This window comes from Ailuropoda melanoleuca, chromosome 20 (assembly GCF_002007445.2).
Source record: "Ailuropoda melanoleuca isolate Jingjing chromosome 20, ASM200744v2, whole genome shotgun sequence".
Classification (NCBI taxonomy): Eukaryota; Metazoa; Chordata; class Mammalia; order Carnivora; family Ursidae; genus Ailuropoda; species Ailuropoda melanoleuca.
The window spans coordinates 29,708,116-29,730,838 of NC_048237.1; the positions used below are offsets into that span (position 1 = coordinate 29,708,116).

The 22,723-nt window shown below is 40.4% G+C and overlaps 2 protein-coding genes and 1 long non-coding RNA gene across 3 annotated transcripts in view; 1 reads left to right on the top strand and 2 right to left on the bottom strand.

Annotated features, from left to right (window-relative positions):
* LGALS3 (galectin 3) overlaps window positions 1-13,103 on the top strand; it is an 18,902-nt gene extending 5,799 nt beyond the window's left edge. The window contains exons 2-6 of the mRNA XM_034648475.1: window positions 2,209-2,230; window positions 3,928-4,362; window positions 6,831-6,919; window positions 9,715-9,880; window positions 12,808-13,103. Of these exons, the coding sequence (XP_034504366.1) occupies window positions 2,213-2,230; window positions 3,928-4,362; window positions 6,831-6,919; window positions 9,715-9,880; window positions 12,808-12,963 (864 nt within the window). The 5' untranslated portion in view covers window positions 2,209-2,212 and the 3' untranslated portion in view covers window positions 12,964-13,103. The remainder of the gene's footprint in view (window positions 1-2,208; window positions 2,231-3,927; window positions 4,363-6,830; window positions 6,920-9,714; window positions 9,881-12,807) is intronic.
* Window positions 391-964, bottom strand: LOC117797236. The gene is made up of 2 exons (XR_004622168.1): window positions 892-964; window positions 391-626 (listed from the first exon to the last, which is right to left on the bottom strand). It is a non-coding gene; the product is annotated as an uncharacterized LOC117797236 (long non-coding RNA).
* A 2,821-nt stretch (window positions 13,104-15,924) lies between the features above and the next one.
* The window catches only part of DLGAP5 (DLG associated protein 5), a 35,646-nt gene continuing 28,847 nt past the window's right edge, over window positions 15,925-22,723 (bottom strand). Inside the window, exons 15-18 of the mRNA XM_034648687.1 lie at window positions 20,738-20,795; window positions 19,862-20,111; window positions 18,358-18,404; window positions 15,925-16,400 (exon numbers count right to left, since the gene is read on the bottom strand). Of these exons, the coding sequence (XP_034504578.1) occupies window positions 16,260-16,400; window positions 18,358-18,404; window positions 19,862-20,111; window positions 20,738-20,795 (496 nt within the window). The 3' untranslated portion in view covers window positions 15,925-16,259. The remainder of the gene's footprint in view (window positions 16,401-18,357; window positions 18,405-19,861; window positions 20,112-20,737; window positions 20,796-22,723) is intronic.

Genomic DNA, 22,723 nt, shown 5'->3' on the forward strand with positions numbered 1-22,723 from the left:
TCTCCCACTCCCCCTCCTTCTGTCCCCTCTCTTGCTGGCTGTCTCTATCTCTGTCGAATAAATAAATAAAATCTTTAAAAAAAAATAAATAAAGATCAAATGCTATAGGAAATGCAGAACATAAGCCCTGGGAGTGTCACTGTGACTTCCCAAATTGCCAGCAGTTTCCCGTGTTAGAAGATGGATACGGTGATATCCTAAACTGTTTCCAAATAATGTTTGAGAATGCCCACCTTTAAAAAAAAGATATGCCAAAAAAAAAAAAAGAACTTAGTAGAAGGTAATATTTAACTGTGGTATATGTAACAGCAAAGAATGATAAAATATCTGAGATGTATAAATGGAGGACATTAAGTCCTAAGAGGAGTTCTGCCTCTTTTTTTTCCCCCCAAAAGTCTAATATTTTAGATTTTTAGGACCTATCAATTAGGATCCCTTGGCGGGGGGTAATGCCATTTCTTAAAATAATTTAGAAAATATCACAAGTGGGCAAGTCAAGGGAAAAGAGATTCTGATTGTTTAAGATCCAGGCCACTTTAGCTATAGCACAGGTGATCCTGACCCAAGAAAACTCACCCAGGCCGTAGGAGTCCAAAGCTGCCCTCTTCCCCTCACTGCCAGGACACCTGCAGTGGGAGCANTTTTTTTTCCCCCCAAAAGTCTAATATTTTAGATTTTTAGGACCTATCAATTAGGATCCCTTGGCGGGGGGTAATGCCATTTCTTAAAATAATTTAGAAAATATCACAAGTGGGCAAGTCAAGGGAAAAGAGATTCTGATTGTTTAAGATCCAGGCCACTTTAGCTATAGCACAGGTGATCCTGACCCAAGAAAACTCACCCAGGCCGTAGGAGTCCAAAGCTGCCCTCTTCCCCTCACTGCCAGGACACCTGCAGTGGGAGCAGGTGTAAAACATCTTACATGATTAGAGACTTGGCATAGGGAGAGGAGCAGGAGTGATGTGTCAAGGCCACCCCTTGAGTCAGCTTTGGGCAAAGCCGACTCTCTTTGGTAGCGTCCTACCCAAAAATGTTTTCCTTCATATTACCTGACTTCTTTTCCTTTCTTGACTTTTCTTTGCTTTTCACCCTAGTTTTTTAATACTGCCAGAGTTCCGTTTGGAGTAACAATAACTTTAAAAAAAAAAAAAAGCAGATGCATCTTGTACATGCCTTTCTTCTTCTTTGCTCCACATCCAGATCTCACCTCTCCTTTAAGGCTTAGCTCAAACACCACCTCTTCCCTTCTTAGAAGTAATAGTTCTAGGCACACCTGGGAGGCTCAGTCGGTTAAGCGTCTGCCTCCAGCTCAGGTTATGTTCCCAGGTCCTGGGCTAGAGTCCTGCATCTGGCTCCCTGCTCGGCGGGGAGCCTGCTTCTCCCTCTCCCTCCCCTTGCTTGTGCGTGCTCTCTCTCTCTCTCTCTCTAACAAGTAAATAAAATCTTAAAAAAAAAAAAAAGTAATAGTTCTAGTTGTGACTCCCCATCACACTGTCTGGCTCACAGCATTGATCCCTTGTGATCCCTGCTGGCCTGTGAGCCCTTTGACCATACAGATCTTGGCCTATCCATCTTCAGACCCAAGCAAGAGCCCGCACAGTGCCTGGCCCAGAGCAGGCATAAATATGTGCAAACGAGGGAATCAATAATTGGCAACAACTGCATCTAAGGGCATTGGTTTCAAATCTCAGTAGGAATCCATCAACTCTGCTTTCCTGCTGAAACCCAGAAGAGGGCATGGGGGTTGATCTTGGGAACAAAAGGGGAGGTGGGTGATATCAAGAGGCTAAGCCCTTTGTAAGAGGTGGAGGAAAAAGCATCCAGGGAGGAAGGTGAGGAGGACCACAGGTGAATCAGGACTGTTTGTGTCTTCACCAAGGAAGGGGCAGAACATTTTCTTCCTTGTTCTTCTCTCTCCTGTGTTGTATGGCCTCTTACTCCCAGGATTCAGAACCCAGGCTAGTATGATTCGAGTTTAAAATTATGATTTAAATAGGGCTTGGTGATCTAGCTGGACTGCATCCCTGCTAGGGCTTGTTTTGTGGTTCCACACTATTGATTTAGGCATGTTTGGGGAATAAACTTGCTTGGTTAGAAGAATGCCTGTAGATCATCCAGAACTGTCCAAGGAACTATTTGTGATGTTATATAGAAACTGGTAAAGTCTTCTAGGGTCAAATGATAACCTATCTTTTTTTTCCCTTTCAGGAAAATGGCGGACAGTTTTTCAGTAAGTGTTTTGTATCTGTTTTCGTACCATAATATACATTCCATGTAGGTTGGGGGCTTTCTTCTTTACCACCACACGTCCCCTTCTAATTCTCTCACCCTGCGGCTTCCTCTGGCCTTAACTGCCCAATGAGGGCTTATTAGCTGAAGTCCTGTTTCTCCAGCAGTAGGCCCAGGAAGAAAGCCAGGCAGATAGAGGCCTGGGACTCACTAACAATAACTCCTCCACTGAAGAGCCTGGGACAGAAACAGGTAGGTAGATTCTGTGGGCAGGAGCCAAGAAATAATATGAGCAAAGGGAGTGTGCTGCAGGCCAAGTATCCTGATTTCTGCGATTGTTCTCATGTCAGTTAGAGAAGATGTGCTTTTACATAGAGGAAGGCTAGCTCCTGACTTTCGCTGATTATGAAAGACAGCCCTCCTGGTCTGAGATGATGGGAAGCAAGAATAAAGGGAGGCAGGAGATACGGCAGCTGTGCAGACACCCCATGAGGCAGAAGGAAGCAAGGAGCTACCCTGGCTTCTCCCTTCCTCCACTCTTTAGTCTCCCGCCAATGCTGCCTCTTAGTCAGACTCATCTGGAAGCCTGGAAACCACCATCTGCAGGAGTTAGCTCCCCTGTATCAGCACGAGGCAAGGAGAGGGATGGATTTGACCAGTACATTGCCACATTGGCAATATGGCAGGACTGACTCTTTGCTGTCAAACATGGAACTCATGGAACTATGGGAACTCAGCCCCATCACCCTGACCACCTGCTGTAGGGCGTCTTTTCATCTGAACCATATAGTTGCTTGACTGTGATAAGCCATGATCAAAAAAACACAGATAAGACAAGTACAGGCCTATATCAGAAACCACTGTACATGGCCATGTACCTGTTGTGGCTGCCAGAGACAGGCTTGTGGTTCTGTTAGAGGTCAGAAATGGGACTAGAAGCCCTTTGAGAGCCACTAAGAAGGGGACCACACCTTCTAGAAATCCTCTTCTGGAATGGTCTTGTGAAACCAAGATGGAGACTCTTATTAAGCCAGCCTTGTTCTTTGCAAGGAAAAGTCTATGCCATTGGATAGTTGTATTAACTTTACCATATAGTTAATATATTGACCCTATATGGCCAAAAAAATATAGCAATCATTATTAGAATAATAATCCCTCAATAAAATGCACTCTTTATGGAAAGACAATTCATGTTGAGAACTGTAAATTGCTTTGCTCTCCATTTTCTATATGGCTCTCTTCCTCCCCATACAGACAGTAATCAATCTGGAATCCCACTTTCTTAATGGTATGATCTGGCCTTTTAAGACAAATAAACTTTGAAATTTTACAATAGTTTTAGATTTACAGAAAAATTGCAAAGGTAATACAAAGAGTTCCCGTATACCCTACGCCCACTTTCTTCTACTATTAATGTCTTACATTAGTATGGTACACTTGTTACCATTAATAAACCAGTACTGATACATTACTACTAAAAAAAAAAAAGAATAAAGTAATGAAGTATATATAATCCCAAAGTCTAAATTTAGTTTTAGGAACTGCAAACTATTTAATAGGTGGAAAAAGTTTTATTGATATGAATTTCATACCCTTACCATAGCCCTCTACTTCTTAGATCACATATTTCTGTTTTCCTGAAAATTCTGTTTTTGTGAGTGTTTTTCATCCCGTAATTGTCGATGTCTTTCTTTCCAGCTTAACGATGCTTTATCTGGGTCTGGAAACCCAAACCCTCAAGGATGGCCTGGTCAATGGGGAAACCAGCCTGCTGGAGCAGGGGGCTACCCAGGGGTGTCTTATCCTGGTGTCTACCCTGGACAGGCCCCTCCTGGCGGCTATCCTGGTCAGGCCCCTCCGGGCGGCTATCCTGGTCAGGCACCTCCAGGAGTCTACCCTGGACAGGCCCCTCCTGGCGGCTATCCTGGTCAGGCCCCTCCTGGCGCCTATCCTGGTCAGGCCCCTCCTGGAGCCTACCCTGGCCCGACAGCACCTGCTTATCCTGGACCACCTGCACCAGGAGCCTACCCTGGGCAACCGAGTGGGCCTGGGGCCTACCCGCCTCCTGGGCAGCCAAGTGCTCCTGGAGCCCACCCTGCCGCTGGCCCCTTTGGCATCCCTGCTGGACCACTGGTAAGATGGAATCAGGCATTTCATAGACGTGATTGTGATCAGGACAAAGCTAATGAGGAACCGACACAGAGATTGTCTGGCGTGTTGGTGCCATTACTCTGCTGTGCTCTGGCTGGGAGCTGGTTCTGAGCACCAACCCGCAGAGGGCTGCAGAGAGACTGGAAGCTGTAAACTCGCTGGTTAGAGCCACTTTTCAAGGACCAGCCATGGTGTATGTCAGCCCAATAGAAAAAATCATTGTTTGTATTGAGTTTAGTATATGTTCTGTTAGTATAAAGAGAAGCCAGTGTATCTTTTGAAGACATTTGTAAAGCAGCTTAAATATAAATGAAGTTAAGATCACAGTAATGGGGGGACACTTTGGTTAGTATTATTGATAAACACTAACTCACGCTGACAGCGTGCTTCTACATGGATGATTTCATTTAACCCCATATCTGCCCCGTAAGATATTGTTACAGTCCCTACTTTACGCATGAGGAAAGGGGACAAGAGAGAGTTATACGGTTTGTCTGGGGTCATGGGGGAACGTGTAGGGAAACCAAGGTAATGTGGTTTTGAAAAACCTTCTAAAGATAATTTTGTGATCTAAGGATTGAATTTTCATTTATATTAAAACCTATTTTAGTAAATAAATTCTGAGGGTAAAACATAACCCCTGGGGCCTCTAGACACATCTCAGACACAGATCCCTCCCTTCCAGATGTATAGTCTAGTCGGGAGATAATATACAGATGTGGGGAACCGTTCAGTAGCCGCCTGGAATCAGACCCTTCCAGGAGCGTGTGGACGTTGGCACAAGTAGCGTCTGATCTGCTTTTAGGTCAGCCTAGAGGAGAGTGCAGAGAAGGCACTGGGAGTGTGGGCAGCACTGGGCAGACATTAGTTGACCACAGTTAGTCATTTGCAGATAGATGGGGACATGGAGGCTGTGGCAAGGAAGAGGCAGATGTGGGAGAGGTTGCAGAGGAGGAACCCCAGGAACGAGTGATTAGGTCTTAGGGATGATGGAGTTTTCAAGGCTGGATAACTGGAGCACCAGCCACAGGTCAGCCCAGACCGGGAACTCAGGAAGGAGACGGGACGGGGGTGGGGGAGAAGAAGAGACAATTCCAGTTCACACCTGTTGGATTTAAGGCATCTGTAGGAAATTCAGATAGGAGGAGGCATGGGGCCGGAGAGAAAAGACTTGGGTGGTGGTTAAACCCAGGGTGAAGAAATTATTAAGGGAAGAGAGAAGAGGCCAAAGGGAGTTTGGGGAATATTTACAGCACCTTGAACCTAGATGGTTAATACATTTTTGTGGTAGAACTAGGGAATGTATTAAATGAAAAGTGTTCATTCAACAAATATTTAGTATCTGCCATGTTCAGACCCCCCTGTTGATGCCATGTAAGGAGAACTTATGAGAACTCACAAGCCCTCAGGGAGTAAATGACTGTGATGAAGAATGTTGTGTGACCAGGTTCTTAAGAGTGGCATGGGGCGCCTGGGTGGCTCAGTCGTTAAGCGTCTGCCTTCGGCTCAAGGCCTGATCCCAGGGTGCTGGGATCGAGCCCCATATTGGGCTCNAAATGACTGTGATGAAGAATGTTGTGTGACCAGGTTCTTAAGAGTGGCATGGGGCGCCTGGGTGGCTCAGTCATTAAGTGTCTGCCTTCGGCTCAAGGCCTGATCCCAGGGTGCTGGGATCGAGCCCCATATTGGGCTCCCTGCTGGGAGCCTGCTTCTTCCTCTCCCACTCCCCCTGCTTGTGTTCCCCCTCTCACTGGCTGTCTCTCTCTCTGTCAAATAAATAAATAAAATCTTAAAAAAAAAAAAGGGTGGCACAAAGTTGTATAGCTAAAACTGATACAATTATATCTCAATAAAAATAATTTTAAATAAAGAAGAGTGGCACAAAAATGTTAATGTTGATTGCAAGGTCTAGCTTAAACCTTTCTGAAAAATAGTCCAAATGAATGAATTATAGATTGGGATTGCCTGAGTAATGAGAGATACAGTGCTCCAAAAGGAAATATGTTCTGTCTTTGGCACCAATTAACTGATGATTTTCGTCTTCCTTTTGTTTTAAGATTTATTTTTTTATTTATTTGAGAGAGAGAGAGAGAGAGCACAAGCAGAGGGAGGGGCCAGAGGGAGAGGGAGAAGCAGACTTCTTGCTGAGCAGACTTCTTGCTGAGCCCAATGTGGGGCTCGATCCCAGGACCCCAAGATCATGACCTGAGCTGAAGGCAGATGCTTAACTGACTGAGCCACCCAAGGTGCCCCTTGATGGCTTTATTCTTGATTATTACTTGTGCAGGTAGGAAGCCTTATCCCTTTAGGCCCTGGGCAGGGTGACCGGAGAGTCTGGAAAAATGGATTAAATTAACGTTATGTGTTAGTCATATTAGCAACATGTATTTTTTTCTTTCCCCAAGAAGGCATGACTCTTTATTGATATGTGTTATGTTTTTTATTCCCAGACCGTGCCTTATGACCTACCTTTGCCTGGAGGAGTCAGGCCTCGCATGCTGATAACAATTCTGGGCACAGTAAAGCCTAATGCAAACAGGTAAAGAACAATATTAGCAACTCTAATATATTTGTCTATTTTGAATTTTAATAAAATATTTAAAACTATGCATTGAGAAGTCTATACCATCGAATAGGATTAGCACATAAATCAATGTGTGTTCCCTCCAAGGGGACAAAATATCCCTCACTAAATCTTGTTTTTCTCCCAGAACCACCATGACACAGTTCTACTCTTTTTTTTCTTTTAAGATTTCATTTATTTATTTGAGAGAGAGAGCACGAGCATGAGTGGGGGGAGAGGCAGAGGGAGAGGGAGAAGCAGGCTCCCTACTCAACAGGGAGCCTGATGTGGGACTTGATCCCCGGACCCTGGAATCATGACCTGAGCTGAAGACAGACGCTTAACCGACTGAGCCACCCAGGTGCCCTGAAACAGTTCTGCTTTGTGCGGACAAAGAGAAAGAGCAGACAATCCATACAGAAAAACCTAGGTTCTTCCTGGCAGTGAGAACCTTAGAATTTAAGGGAAGGACAGCCTTTGTCATGTAATGCTTGGCCATCCCTCCACCTCTGAGCCATATCTTGTCTAAAAAACCAAGCATGCACTTTATATCTAGATGCCCATCAAAAATTAGGGTCAGAAACACAAAGATGGGCGTCATTTTGAGTTGATCTGAGAGCTCGCTCATCATACCTCTGTCTCCTCATATTTGTACAGATGACCCTGCAGTCGTGCAGGTCACAGTGCAGTCTCAGATCTGGTGAGCTTGACCTCCATTTCCACTTTCCTACTGGGCACATCAGCAGAGTCACAGATTCCCATGGGGTCAGCCAGGTCTACAGATGTTAAGTGGTGGGATGGGGGAGCCCCAGTCTTCTGAGTAGACACTATTTACGTCAAGATTTAAAAAGATCCTATGAGTTAAAGACTTCCTCAAAGGAAGTCAACCTTCACCATTGGAACTGGTCTGATGGAGGTGAGCTAGGATGGAGTGAGCCTCTGAGCTCATTTAGGGAAATCCATGCTGATTTATGGCTGCCTTGGGGTGGCTAGCCCTTGTTATTACCACTGGTTATATTTACATGTAACACAAGCAGGTTAAGGATATCCTGAAAACATCCAGTATGCCTGTCCCTGAGGTTAGTGGTACCATTAAAGCTCCTGCAGCCATAAATTAATCTGTGTTTCTGGGTTTTATAGACAGCGCACAAAAGGGACAAGTTCAAGCTTTGTACACAGGTTTACAGGAATCCATAAACAACCTCTGTGAATCTGTCCCCTCGCTCCTGGGGGATCAACGGGAACCCCCTTTTCTGTTACAGGAAATGGATTCAGCCTCTGTTCCAACCATTTTACATTCAGCTAGCCCATTCACACATACCTCCAGCCGGCCTGCCCTGGTTCTGTGTGGTAGCCAGTACCCTAAGCCCCCCCTTCTTTCCACACAGGCTGTACAGCTTCTCTACACAGTGCTTACTTGCACAATAAAGCTTGTCTCACAGCCAGTTACCAAATGTGTCTATCCCCTGCCCATGTCCTTATCCATCTTTCCTCCCCAACTAACACGGACCCCAGCAGCACACCTGAGCCTGAGCATCGAGCATTCACGATTCGTGAGTATCTGCTCTCCTCCCTCAGCCACATTCACACAGAACCACAGTGGTGCGTTGGCCTTATGGAGGGTTTCGCACTAGAAACTTAAGCTCCAGGAACCCTAGAGGTGTAGTCAGAGACTGTGGCAGATTAAAACTCATTTTGGTGGAAATGGTTAAGATGGTAGTAAACTGAAAAAATGGTTGCTTGGTTCTGCAAAATCGATGTGAGGAATTACCTGAAAAAGAGAATGTTTAAGGTGATAGAGATGGCAAGATCTTCCTGTTCACTGCAGAGAAAATACAGCCATTGGATTTTTTTGAGTCAAACACAAATGCTGTTGCCATCTGACTGTTTTGGTCCTCTCCCTGGGAATTTAATCATCGGAAGATACATTTGTGGTTGTATGTGTCCGTTACTGGGTAAATGAAAATGCCCAAGGAATCATTGTTAATAGGTCTAGAGTGTAGACCTTGCTTTCAAATGAGAGCCCCAGCTGATTCTGATGTTAGTGTTCCAGGGAACACACTTGGAGAAGCTGAGCGATAGGGTTAAGACTTGAACAGTCCGAGGCCTCACGTTTGCATTAACATCCAAGGAGAAAGAACAAGGTCAGAAAGTTAAGCCAGCACTTCCATTAATTCCACGTGACATCAGGGAATGTTTAACACATTTATTGCCATGACTTTACAACATAGCAACAGGACACTGAACATTATGTTTATCTCATTCCTGTTATTTTAGGACTAGGTTTTTGGTTAACTTTAAGGAAGCAAGGTATTTGATAGCTTCCATTTATGTGACTGGCTTGCCCTTAATAGGTATTAAAAGTAACTGGCAGGGCAGGAACGAGGTAAGCGTTATTATTTGCCATGTAAAGCATAAAGTGCCCTCAAAGTGGCCCTAAGCTTCTAGTAGGAGACCTTGAAGAGTTTTCATAGTAGAGGCAGTAAAGAGGGAATGACAGCTGAATGGAATGATGTGACCAAAGACAATGAGGCAAAAAAAAAAAGGACCACATAGTGCTTCGCTTACTTTCACATCCTACAAGAACACATCAAATACTAGGCCTGGTATACGTTCCAGTTGAAGCCATACTCTGGCTTGTCTGCTTCCGTTTCGAAAATGTTCCTGTATTTTTTAAAATAATTGGATCTTTAGATAATTACATGATCTTCACTTGATACAGATGTATAACTTGAATCATGTTACTAACTCTGGTCTTTGGTTTAAAACAGGCTTGCTTTAGATTTCAAGAGAGGGAATGATGTTGCTTTCCACTTTAACCCGCGCTTCAATGAGGACAACAAGAGAGTCATTGTCTGCAATACAAAGCTGGATAACATCTGGGGAAAGGAAGAAAGACAGATGGCTTTCCCGTTCGAAAGTGGTAAACCATTCAAAGTAAGTTATTGCTACCATTATATATTGATAATGCATATTTCTCATGGGAAATCACTCTACAACCACAAGGCACTTGAAATGAATTTATCAGCTATCCTGGGACACCTAACGGGTACATCCACTCTCCATCCTGGGGGCCCATGCTCAATAGGACTGGCACACTCCCCAGCTCCATTCCCGCCCTTCACCATTGTCCCTGTTACCACACCTTTGAGTTCAAGCTTTTCTGGAAATGAGAAAAGTAGCATCTTTAATAAAAAAGGCAGAAGGGGGCGCCTATGTGGCTCATTCGGTTAAGTGTCCGACTCTTGATCTCAGGGTCCTGAGTTCAAGTACCATGTTGGGCTCCATGCTGGGCGTGGAGTGCACTTATAAAAGAAAAAAAAGGGCAGAAGGTCTCAACAGTACAGTTGGGCTGAGACTTAGTACCTTAATACAGCATAATTGGCATGGCAATCAAAGCTAATTTTTTAAAATTCTACAATTAAGACGTTTTATGAAAAAATTTTTATAGATTTTCAAATTAAAAAGACCTCCATCTTTTCCCCTTTCTCCCAACCTCACAAAGGTTGCAACTTAGTTAATATCTTTCCAGTATTGTCTATGACATACAACACTATTTTTAAAACTTTTATTTATTAAATAATCTCTACCCCTGAACTGATGACCCCAAGATCAAGAGTCACATGCTCTGGGGCGCCTGGGTGGCACAGCGGTTAAGCGTCTGCCTTCGGCTCAGGGCGACCCCGGTGTTATGGGATCGAGCCCCACATCAGGCTTCTCCACGATGAGCCTGCTTCTTCCTCTCCCACTCGCCCCTGCTTGTGTTCCCTCTCTCGCTGGCTGTCTCTATCTCTGTCGAATAAATAAAATCTTAAAAAAAAATAAAAAGAGTCACATGCTCTACCAACTGCCCCAACACACTTTGTTTTTAAGCAGTGGTTAAACAAATACTAGGTCCACAGTATTGGGTTAGGTTGACAGTTGAATGGGCAATGAAACAACTAGACTGTAAGCTCCTCAAGGGCAGGGACTTATAGGGACCATACTCTATATTTGGTGGACATCTTCTCACATTAGAACGTTGTTACTTAATAGCATTTCATGGCTTAGATATGTGCTAAGTCTATGAGTACCCTATGGATGATAATTTGGAGTATGGAAATACTCCAAACAAATAAAACTTTATTTGGTTTATTTATTTCACTTAAATACTGTAATAATGGTCCTTATAAATCTTTGCTTCCTAGAACAAGAATTTTATTCCAAGAATGTACATATTTTTAAAAAGATTTTATTTGAGACAGAGCGAGAGGGAAAGAGAGAGAAGCGCAAGCGGGGGGCAGGGGGAGAGGGAGAAGCAGACTCCCCACTGAGCAAGGAGCCTGAGGTGGAGCTTGATCCCAGGACCCTGGGATCATGACCTGAGCTGAAGGCAGATGTTTAACTGACTGAGCCACCCAGGAGCCCCTCAAGAATGTACATATTTAAAATTTAGATAAGATATTGCGAAAGTACTGCTTCCAAAAGGCCATAAGGATAAACACGTTCACTAACTGCTGGAAGAGTGTTTCCCCTACTCTGGCCCAAACTGGTTATCAATCTTCACAACATTTGTCACTCTAGCAGAGGATTCCTACTTTAGTATTTTTATTTTCATTTATTTATTGAAGTACAGTTGACACAGGATGTTAGTTTCAGGGGTACAACCCAGTGATCATCCCTATGTTATGCTAATGCTTACATCTGTCACTATACAACACTATTACGATACCACCGACTGTGTTCCTGTTCTGCACCTTTCATCCCATCACTGGTAGCCTGTACCTCCCACTCCCCTTCACCCATTTTGCCCATCCCCATACCTCCCTTCCCCTCTGGCAACCATCAGTTTGTTCTCTATATTTATGTTCTCTGTATTTATATTTCTGCTTTTTGTTCATTTGTTTCTTCCTTCGGTTTTTTAGATTCCACATATAAGTGAAATCATGGTATTTGTCTTTCTCTGACTTATTTCATTTAGCATAATATCCTCTAGGTCAATCCATGTTGTCACAAATGGCAAGATATCATTCTTTTTTATGGCTGAGCTATATTCCATTGCATATATATAGAAGTCTATATACCATATATCTTCTTTATCCATTCATCTATGGATCCATGCTTGAATTGCTTCCATATCTTGGCTACTATGGACAATGCTGCAGTAAACATAGGGGTGCATATATCTTCTCACACTAGTGTTTTCATTTTCTTTGGGTAAATACCCAGTAGTGGAATTACTGGATCATACAGTATTTCTATCTTTAATTTTGTGAGGAACCTCCATACTGTTTCCCACAGCGGCTGCACCAATTCACATTCCCACCAAGGGTACGTGAGTGTTCCTTTTTCTCCACATCTTTGCCAGCACTTGGTGTATTTGTATTTTTACTTTTAGGTGTTAGCCATACAAAAACTTTGTTTTTATAGAGACACATTATTAATCTTTACCTTTATGGCTTCATTTATCTTTCCCTCTCATTTTATTTTGCTTGAATCTTTGAATATCAATCTGTGTTTATTTTTGCTGCAAAGTTTTTTTTTTTTCTTTTTGTTTTGTTGTTTTTATTTGAGAGAGAGAGGGTGAGAGTGTGCAAGTAGGAGGAGTAGGCAGGCAGAGGGAGAAACAGACTCCCTACTGAGCAGGGAGCCCGATGCAGGGCTCCATCCCAGGACCCAATCCCAGGACTCCAGGATCATGACCCGAGCTGAAGGCAGACACTTAACCAAATGAGCCACGCAGGTGCCCCCAAAGTTCCTTTTTTGGACTTCAGTCAGTTCCACAGATATTCATAAAGATGAAACGTGGGACATTCTGAGCTCAGGCCAGGCTGGTTTTGAAATTAATGAGCATTTCTAACACTTCTGTGTATGTGCCATTTCAGATACAAGTGCTGGTTGAATCTGACCACTTCAAGGTTGCAGTCAATGATGCTCACTTGTTGCAGTACAATCATCGGATGAAAAATCTCCAGGAAATCAGCAAACTGGGAATTTCTGGTGACATAGACCTCACCAGTGCTTCACACGCTATGATATAATCTTATAGGGGAGGATTTAAAAAAAAGAAATTGAATATAAACCCATACACATTGAAACTTCATGTTTCCTGACTGAAAAATTTTACCTTCATTCATCACTGTCCTTGTAAATCATCCATTTAATAAACATTCTAAGAGTTCCTCGTCTTTATATATCATTTAATTGGGGCAATTTATTTTTGATAATGCACAGTGGACTCAGTAGAAAATGAATATGTAGCAATATCAATACTGCATTTGAGTCTCCCAGAGTTTTCTATACTTACTAAAATATTTTTAAAGAAAATATTGTTTTAATCTCTTTCAGAGTTTCATAAAAACCAGAAGATGCTACAAGGAAATCATTCTCCCATTTTTTTACTTAAGGAAGCATATATTCAGGAATGAGAAAAGCACAAAGAAAAAGTGTAGCTGTTGTTACTGTCAGCATTCTGGTATATTTCTTCACTCCTTTTAACTACTTTTTCTCTCTAAGCTAAGCTGTTTTCAAATCCATATTTGATACCAATATGAGACAATCTTGCTGTAGGTTCTTTTGGTTTTTTATGAAATCTCCATATTTGTAGAGGAAAATAAAGCTCTTAATTAGATATAGCAACAGCTAGAAAAATTTAATAGTTCTCATTGCCAACATTCTTAACCACGCCTTTCTGGCCCTCCTCATTACCTGAAGGCCCAAAGAGTCATACAGTTTCAAAACTAGGGTGTGGTCATAGCACTTACTTTATAAAAGATATAATCAAAATACTGTTTGGTCTATTTATTGTTTCTATAACACCATCTTCTCAGATACTTTTATTTTCACAAGGTGGGTTCCCCAGGAAGCAGAGATGAGAACCCAAAAGGTTTATGGGGGAGAATCTTGAGATCAACAGCTATGGGGACGAGAAGGCACACAATGGGGCAGAGGGAGAAGTTGGGCATCGATGCCTCAGCCCACCCTACAGGGGTTCTGAAGCCTGGATGATCCTTTAGGGCTGTCAAGAGAACAGTCCTTTATATCTTCACATTGACCAGGAAACGAACAAATAAAAGCTACCTGAGAAACAGCATCATCTTGGGTGAAGCGTCTCTCTTCACCTGAGGTAGTTCTCATGTGGGGATGGTATCTGAAAGCTGTCTAACAGCATTTCTAGCAATTAAAGGAAAAAGTCTTTCAGTCCTGAAGAGGAATTTCAGCAGCACATCACAGTGTATTTCAAAAACTATGTTAATTCCTTACTCTTAACATTCTCATCTTGACTGTTCCACATCTACAATTAAGTGGAAAAACATAAGCTATGGAAAAAAGAGGGAACTTGGTTTACACAAAATACTTAAATCCTGAGCCTTGGGTCCTTTGTCTATAAAATGGTATAATACACCTTTTTTAGGATTACAGTGATCGTTGAATGAAGTTCACAGTGGAGTTGCCATATAGGAGGTCCACAACAAATAGAAAAAAATTTTTTTTCCATTTTCGGAAAGGCATTTGTTTTACCAAAGCAATATTCTTTCCTTGTATCCTAAGGATTTTTCTAATACCTCATAATTCTAGAGTCCGATAGCCTAAAAACACTCTGTCTAGTTGTAGGGCACATTGATGGCCGCTTGCCCATCCATTCCCTATTTCCTAATAGTCATGGTTTTATTCAAGTATAATCCTAGATAAAATAAGGAATCCTGATTAAAGACAATATCAAATGGATTGTCAAAATATCCCCACTTTTTTTGAGAAACACTATCATATCTAAAACACACTTTGATGAACACTGAATATTAAAACATTTTATGACACTATATAAACTGATTGAATAGGAATGAACACAAATACATACTCTTCAATTTTCAATACACCAACAACATCTGTGACCCCAAAAGGACCCAGCCACAGGGAAGCCGACACCAAGGATGACAGAAGGAAGTATGAACATAATGTTGGACCTTGATCCCATCATTAAGCTGTTGATTGTAAAGCACCTGGAATCACGCTGGCAACTTGTAAAAATAATAAACTTCCCTGTTATTAAGCCAGTTTGAGTTCACTTTATTATTATTAAACAGCCAAAAGTTCTCTGAACAAGTCAATAGTACATCTTATTAACCCACAAGAAAATCACATTTACTGACATTGTTTCTATTCTCATCTGCTTTATCCTTGAGAGCAAATACTATTTTGTTATGTTGCATATTGCTTTATATAGATTCCAAGTCTTTGGGTTACTTTGCACCAACTTCTTTTGCATGCTCATATGCTTGGGCCCTTAAAAAACCGTAACTTTTATATACGTTTCTTTGTTCTGCATGTCTTGCTTGAATTATTCATTAATGGGCTGTTTAAGTTGCTTCTATCTTTTGGTAAGAATAGGCATTCTGAGAACGTTCTTCTAAGCCAGCAACTCAGATAGCCTAACTGCTCATACGGGCTTGATGATAAATACTGTCTTCCCACAAGCCTAACATACCTTTCTCTGACAACAAAAGTGGATGTGTTTTCTTTTCTTTTTGAAAACCCCTCATCTTACAAGTTTATAAAGCTGCTGCTTGTCTGGTGAATGCCTCCAACCCTAACTCATTCAGAGGTAGAGATAACTGGACCCAGGTCTGGTTATAAGCTTCAGCAGCTACAGTCTTCTTGGTGCTGTTATTGCCCTGTCTTCTACAATCCTATAATTAAGAATTTTATAAAAGAGAAAATATTTCAAACACATTAAGTGATTGATATAATTCTTTTCAAGGGAAGGAGGCATTTGCTTTTAAGGCTGTCAGTTATGTGAAGGGGAAAATGAAAAGAAAAAGGTAAAGATTTAATGGGTCCCTCTAATAGTTTAACTATTTGAAAGTGCAGCATGTAAATGACTTCAGATTCCAGAAAGCTCATTTAAAGATACTCACTATACTCTGAAAAATGCAATATGCAAAGCTGTTCAACATCAACAAATTTAAGAGCCCAAACTAATGAAGTATAAAAAGACGCAAATATTTGTCAAAGTTTAATACTATATTTTGATTAAACTGAAGAATGTTCATAAGCTCTAAGTGAGTACACTTAACTTTAAGCTTATACATTTTAAACAAGAGAGGCGAGGTAAAGTACATTTTTTATTCTGCATAGTTAACGTACAAAACATCCCCACTTCCCTCAAGAAACACTATCATATCTAACACACTTTGATGAACACTGAATATTAAAACATTTTATGACACTCTATAAACTGACTAGAAGTGAACACAAATACATACTCTTCAATTTTCCATATGCTAACAATATGTCACATTGATAATATGAAGAAAAATATTTGGATTTATTTTTAAATTCAAAATTCTTCTGGTTGTTCATCACGGAGGGGCCTTACAGGTGAAAAGGTAATCAAGTTACCACCGAAGGAAATGTGTCTGGCATGATCTTGATGTCTCCTCTCCACCTGAGTGAAGGTATTACTGCAGTTCAGGCCTGGCTAGAGAATAAATTCAGAGAAGTCACTAAATCAAGGGTTTCACCAAGTAAGCCTTCAACATTACAAGTTAATAGCAGGTTAATTAATCACATAAATAATATTTTAATATATAGCAATAAAACTATTAATGATTTTGCTACTTACCAGTGGATCTAATTTCAAATATATACTTTTTTTTTAATTGAAAAGGTATATTAGGTACATATACCTTGAAGGTGACTAGTAATATGTAAATGGACTTCAGCAGTATATGTAAGATGAATAAAATTAAGACCATATCTTCAGCCATTTACACAGATTCCACAAATCCTAATCCATATAACTCACTTAACAGGCTTTTTACTAATGAGATCCTACTGGGATCCTTTTCTTTGTTCTCCCTCAAACCCTATTTCAAGTTCAAGTGATGCTACAAAAGCAAGTAATAATTTGGGTCTAAAATAGACAGGTGGACCTATAAAAGATAAAATAAAAAGTCTAAGTTCTAATAATTTATGAAAGTGGAAAAGAATTCATAGGGAGACTAAATTATAAAGTACTAAGACTTGTCATACGGTAATGTATAAGACATCTGAAACATTTTTATCATAATATTAGTACAAAACAAAATATTATGATACATTAAATTCCAAATTTATTTGTAATATCCTATATTATCAGAACCAAGCATTCAGAGTTCATATCTGAGAACAGGATTAAATCAGGTTCATATCAATTGGCCTTATGCTGAAATCCCTGACTCTAAGATCAAGAAAGCACAGAGTACAGGTCACACTGACACACTTCACTCTGCTCCTGAGACACAGGGCAGCCCAGAAGCCTGAAATAAAAAGAAGGCATCTTTGAAAATAATGAAAGCCAACATATACAGATGTCCTTAAGGAATTAGTGGCTTAAGGAAGCCAAGCATTTGCCAGGCCTTATGAGGTTAACAAAAATTATTGCTTTTATCCTACATTTGTCTTAATGAATTTTTTATATTCTGAGATCAAAAATTAGCAAACCAAGGCCATTTCCTAACCCATTTTAGCAACTGGCCCTGGAAAATTTCAAGGTAAGGCTATAGCCCAGGATTGTCAACCTGGCTACACATTAGGATCACCTGATAAAGGTCCTACTCCAGACTGCGGAAATAAAAATATCTGGGGGTAAGGCTGAAAACCACTGCTGTGAACAGTAGGCAAGAGAACGCTATTTCATTCATGGCACTGTGCCAGCAGCCACCAACATGAATCAGACAGCTCTGCCTAAAGAGGAATTTATGGATAATAAGGGAAAGAGATTCCTAAAATTATAATGTGTTTTAGGAATATAACATATTCATATTATATTCCTAATAAGAGATGAAGCGTGTGCGTTGTGCACCTGTATCTATATATAAATTAATATGGGAGAGACGAAATCTTTTCCAGGAAGGCTTCACAGAAGGACTAAGGTTTGAACTAGATGTAGAGGCAAGAGGTCACCAAAAGTAAAGCTGGGGAGCCTCCAAATAAAATAGGACATATATACATATATACAGTAATATAAAAGAATTAAAATGAAAATAACCAGCTATGACTGAAGTAGGATAGACATTACCTACCCAACTGCATGTTTCTAAAGGCAGAAACCTTGCAGTATTTTTTCTTACATCACTTAGAGATGCCTAGTATAATCCAAGCCACAATTAGATATTTAAGTGTTCAACCAATATGTCATAACAAATTTGATACATAAATTATATAGGGAAATAAATCTTCAGAATTTAGTATTAAAACATGCTATATTTTAAAGTTTATAAACATGGCATTTTTTCCCATTTTGAGAAAACTGAGTAACAAATGGATTTCATAGTAAATGAAACAATAACATGTAAATTTTAAACCAACTTTGTACATAAGCTGAAAAGTAATACCATTTTATAAAACAAATCTAGAATATAAAGCAATTTTTCAAATTAAATTGTAAAACTTACCGAATCAAGAAGATGGAATTCAGTAGTGAGACTTTTAATATCAAATACTGAAAAAACAAAACAAAACAAAAACCCAACTTTTAGCTCTTTTTTTTTTTTTTAAAGATTTTATTTATTTTTTGACAGAGAGAGAGAGACAGGCAGTGAGAGAGGGAACACAAGTAGGGGGAGTGGGAGAGGAAGAAGTAGGCTCCCAGCAGAGGAGCCTGATGTGGGGCTCGATCCATCCCAGAACGCCGGGATCACGCCCTGAGCCAAAGGCAGACACTTAACGACTGAGCCACCCAGGCGCCCCCCAACTTTTGCCTTTTTAACAAATATCCTCGCAGTCAAGGGTTGTTAGAAATGGACAAAAATGATGAAAACCTCCATATATGAAATGCTAGGACAAAAATATAGGTCATCTTATGCTATAGCATTTTTAAAATAATTTTTTTAAAGACTTTTATTTATTTATTTATTTTTGTGATAGAGAGTGGGGTGGCACGAGCGGGGCTGGGTGCAGAAGGAGAAGCAGACTCCCTCCCCACTGAGCCGGGAGCCTGATGCCCGACTCGGTCCCAGGACCCTGAGATCATGACCTGAGCCAAAGGCAGACAGACGCTGGACCGATGGAGCCACACAGGTGAACATGCTATATAGCATTTTTTAAAATGTACTTAAATTTTTTATTAAAATTCTCATCCTTAAATTCAGTATAAAGAGTCTTTTATAAACAAATCTCAAGCTTGCAATATTAAAGGTACCACTGAGCAGCCAGGTTGGCAAGTACGTGGAGACGTAGAGAGAGTGGTGCATTTGGAAGGCATGGAAGCTCTGTACCCTTTCCCCATACCTTGCCCTATGCACCTCTTTCACGTGGTTATCCCTGAGCTACATCCTTTTATAATAAACAGGCAATATACTATGGTTGAAAGGGGAAAAAAAAAAAAGGCACCCAAAAGATGCTAGGTGAAGAACACAGGTGGAGTACACTAGATGTCTGGCCAAGATTACGTTTATTTTGCCCTAGGCCCCCGCCAGAACAGCATCGCTGAGTAGCAGATGAAAATAGCAGGCAAAACTCTCACACACTATACTATAACAAAAGTACAAGAGCCATTTCCTATTGCAGAACAATCACAACAAAGTAGATAAGAAAAGGCATTCTGAAAGAAAAATAGGGCGTGTGTGTTGACAAGGAGGTAAACTAAAAAAATAAACTTCGGGGAATTTCTCTGAGTCTTCACGAACTATGAAGAATCCAAATAGGCCTAAGGTAAAATGCTACTTATTTCCAACACGGATTAGCGGCTGTGGTTTTTACTAGGTATACTTCCAAAGGTGAGAGGAGTAGAGTGGGGTACTACGACACGTACTGATTCTCATAAGGTATTTTTTGTGAATGCCCAATTTTTCAACCTTTACTCTTAGAAACTGGTACCCAAAAGTATTCACAATAATCTATGTATTAGTCCAAGTTCCTTTAATAAAGCCTCATCTAAATATATTTAAAAGACCTCACCTGACTGAGAAATTTTAGTTTTCTCTTCATTTTGACATAAGATGTCATTTTGTGATGGTATCTTTTTTTCAGGGCTGCTCATCAAAACATCCTGGGCTGTAAACGAAGAATGCAGTTCCATGCCTTCTACATCTGGAATTTCTTCCTTTTTATTAGTATTATTATCATCTGCCACTTCACTAGCAAGTAGAGGCAAATTCATTCTTTCACTGGGTAAACAATCCATCTCAAAGTTCATCTTGTTTGCATCCTGGAAGTAAAAAATGTTTTTACACTTAATTACCCAAAATTGGAAAAAATAGAAAAAGTCTTGTTGCTATTAAAAATAAAAACAGTAGAATGACATTCTGAACGCAGGCTAAAGAACAGCTCACAGCCTATTACCATGCTGCTCAGTCCACCAGCAATCTTTTGAACCTCTCCGAATCCTCCTATCTTGCTTCTTGAACAATTAATTCAAGGACTATTACAGCAATGGTAAATGAAGGAAAGCTTCTCAGCAAGGGTCTGTGGTATTCCAGTTCAGTGACTGGCAAACATTCTTTTGTGAAGGGCCAGATGCTAATACTTTGGGCTTTGTGAACCGCAGAATCTCTGCCACAACTACTCAGCTCTGCCACTGTATTGCAAAAGCGGCCAGATACAATACATGAGTATGGCTGTGTTATAATAAAACTTTATTTTAAAAAATAATTTTGATGTGAGTTAAAGAACACAAAATGGGACTATGGTTTCAAGCAAGACAAAGGCCTTTAAGACAAGCAGTATCATTTTAATGACTGGTTTAGATTTCCAATGGAAATTCTGGGAGTTGTTTATGGAGTTACTATACATAACGACATAAATTGCTATCTACTATACTGGAGTAGGACTTACATAATTTACATCAATTAAATCTTGTAATCCAGGACACTGAGCATCTTCTATGCTGTTCCTAAAAAAGAAAAAGTAGATAATCAGAAAATTAAACACATTGCTATCCTTTTACTTGTATTTTGATATTCTTCTTCACGGGTCAAAGATGGAACCTGGTCCAAGATCAGACCTGGTCCAAAGAAGTTAGTCTTGGACCACAGCTATAGCAGGATGGCCATGCCGACTGGGTGCACTCTTCCCCAGAAAGCTCACAGCCTGTTACCATGCTGCTTAGTCCACCAGCAATCTTTTGAACCTTGCCAAATCCAGAGCTACACACATACTAGGGAAAGGTTAGAATAAAGCCGCCTCCTGGGGGTCAAAGCAACAACTTGGTTAGTGTATAGCTGAAGTTGGCTACGTTTACTTGTTAGTTATAGCTTAATATATTCCAATCTCTAAGTTCGTAACTACTATTTCATTAGAAATGTGTCTCAACCTCTTGCAAGTCATTTAAAAAAAAAATTTCCTATTTTTCTAGTTTTCAACTCCACTTCGCCTTCACTGCACAAAGTTGTTTATATGTAAGATGTTCTTTCAGGACTATTTTTGGGAATTAAGTAAAAAAATTTTAAAGAATACTTGTAATATTTTTTAAATACAATTATGTATCTTCTTAGCACAAGATAATAAACTAGAGGATATATATAAAGTAAAGCAACTTGCACTTAAGAAAGGACAATAAATTGATATTTTATAATCCACAGATTTCTAGGACATCTAAAATATTCAGTCCCCACAAAGGCTAAACATAACTTGGTTTGTACTAAAAATTCAAAATTTTAAAATTTGTTCCATGAAATATTTAAGAGCAGAAACTTTCATTTGTTTCCTCTATTTCAATTCACAAGGTTTTCTTTTTTTTGACAACCTTCTTTGCTATAATGACTGAGTATTCAATGCAATCCCATCTCCAGATTAATAATAAAAGGAATAGTCCTCTCTTGGCTCCAGACTAAAATTTTATTTTCTACTTACCTTTAAGTATCTTTTTCCTATCAGATTTCTGGTACATTTATGTTTCATGAACAAGGACTATATAGATAATTTTGATGCATTTGTACAGAGGCCATACTCTGCAGCAGAAAGAATAGAGGCAGCATTCAGTTTTGCCAATTATAAGCTGAATTTGGGTAAGCTACTAACTTTTCAAGTCTTCTCACTAGAAAAATGGGGATCTAGTACGTCACAGGGTTGTTTTGACGATGAAATGTGATAATACATGTTAATAACCTAGAACCATGTCTAGCGCATAATTCTTCAGTACACATTAGCGCTCCCTTTACGCAAGATAGCGATCTCAAGGCACTTTTACGATAGAGGCTGGTACAAAAGTGCCCTACCTCTCAAGGACCCTGTAGGGAGGTATTGGGACTGCTGTTCCGTAAATGATGAAACTGAAGCTAAGTGAGTTAAAGTTGTTCCAAAGTTTCACAGCTGGTATGCCATGGAACTGGTTTTGAGCTCAGACCTGCCAAGCACCAAAGTTGCATTGTGTTTAGCACCAAACAACACTGTATTGCTTCTTTTCTTCTTAGTTCTGCAGAATTTACGTTGTACACCTAAATATAACCAATTATCGATCTGAAATTGTAAGCCTTGCTTCCCTCATTTAGAAAATAGAAGCCTTTCTTACACGTTACAGGGTCATTGTGAAATCTAATTAAAAATATAGGTCTTGCATATTTTACTGGGCTAATCTGAAATGGTATTTAACGTCAGCATCTGTTATATTTCTTTTTAAAGACTTACTTTTAGAGAGAGAGCACATGCGCATATGTGCCCATGTATGAGTGGGGGGAGGGGCAGAGGGAGAGAATCCTTAAGCCGACTCCCTGCTGAGCGCAGAACCTGATGCAGGGCTCCAGCCCACCAGCCATGGAGTCATGACATGAGCCTAAACCAAGAGCTGGACACTTAGCAGACTGAGCCACGGAGGCACCCCAG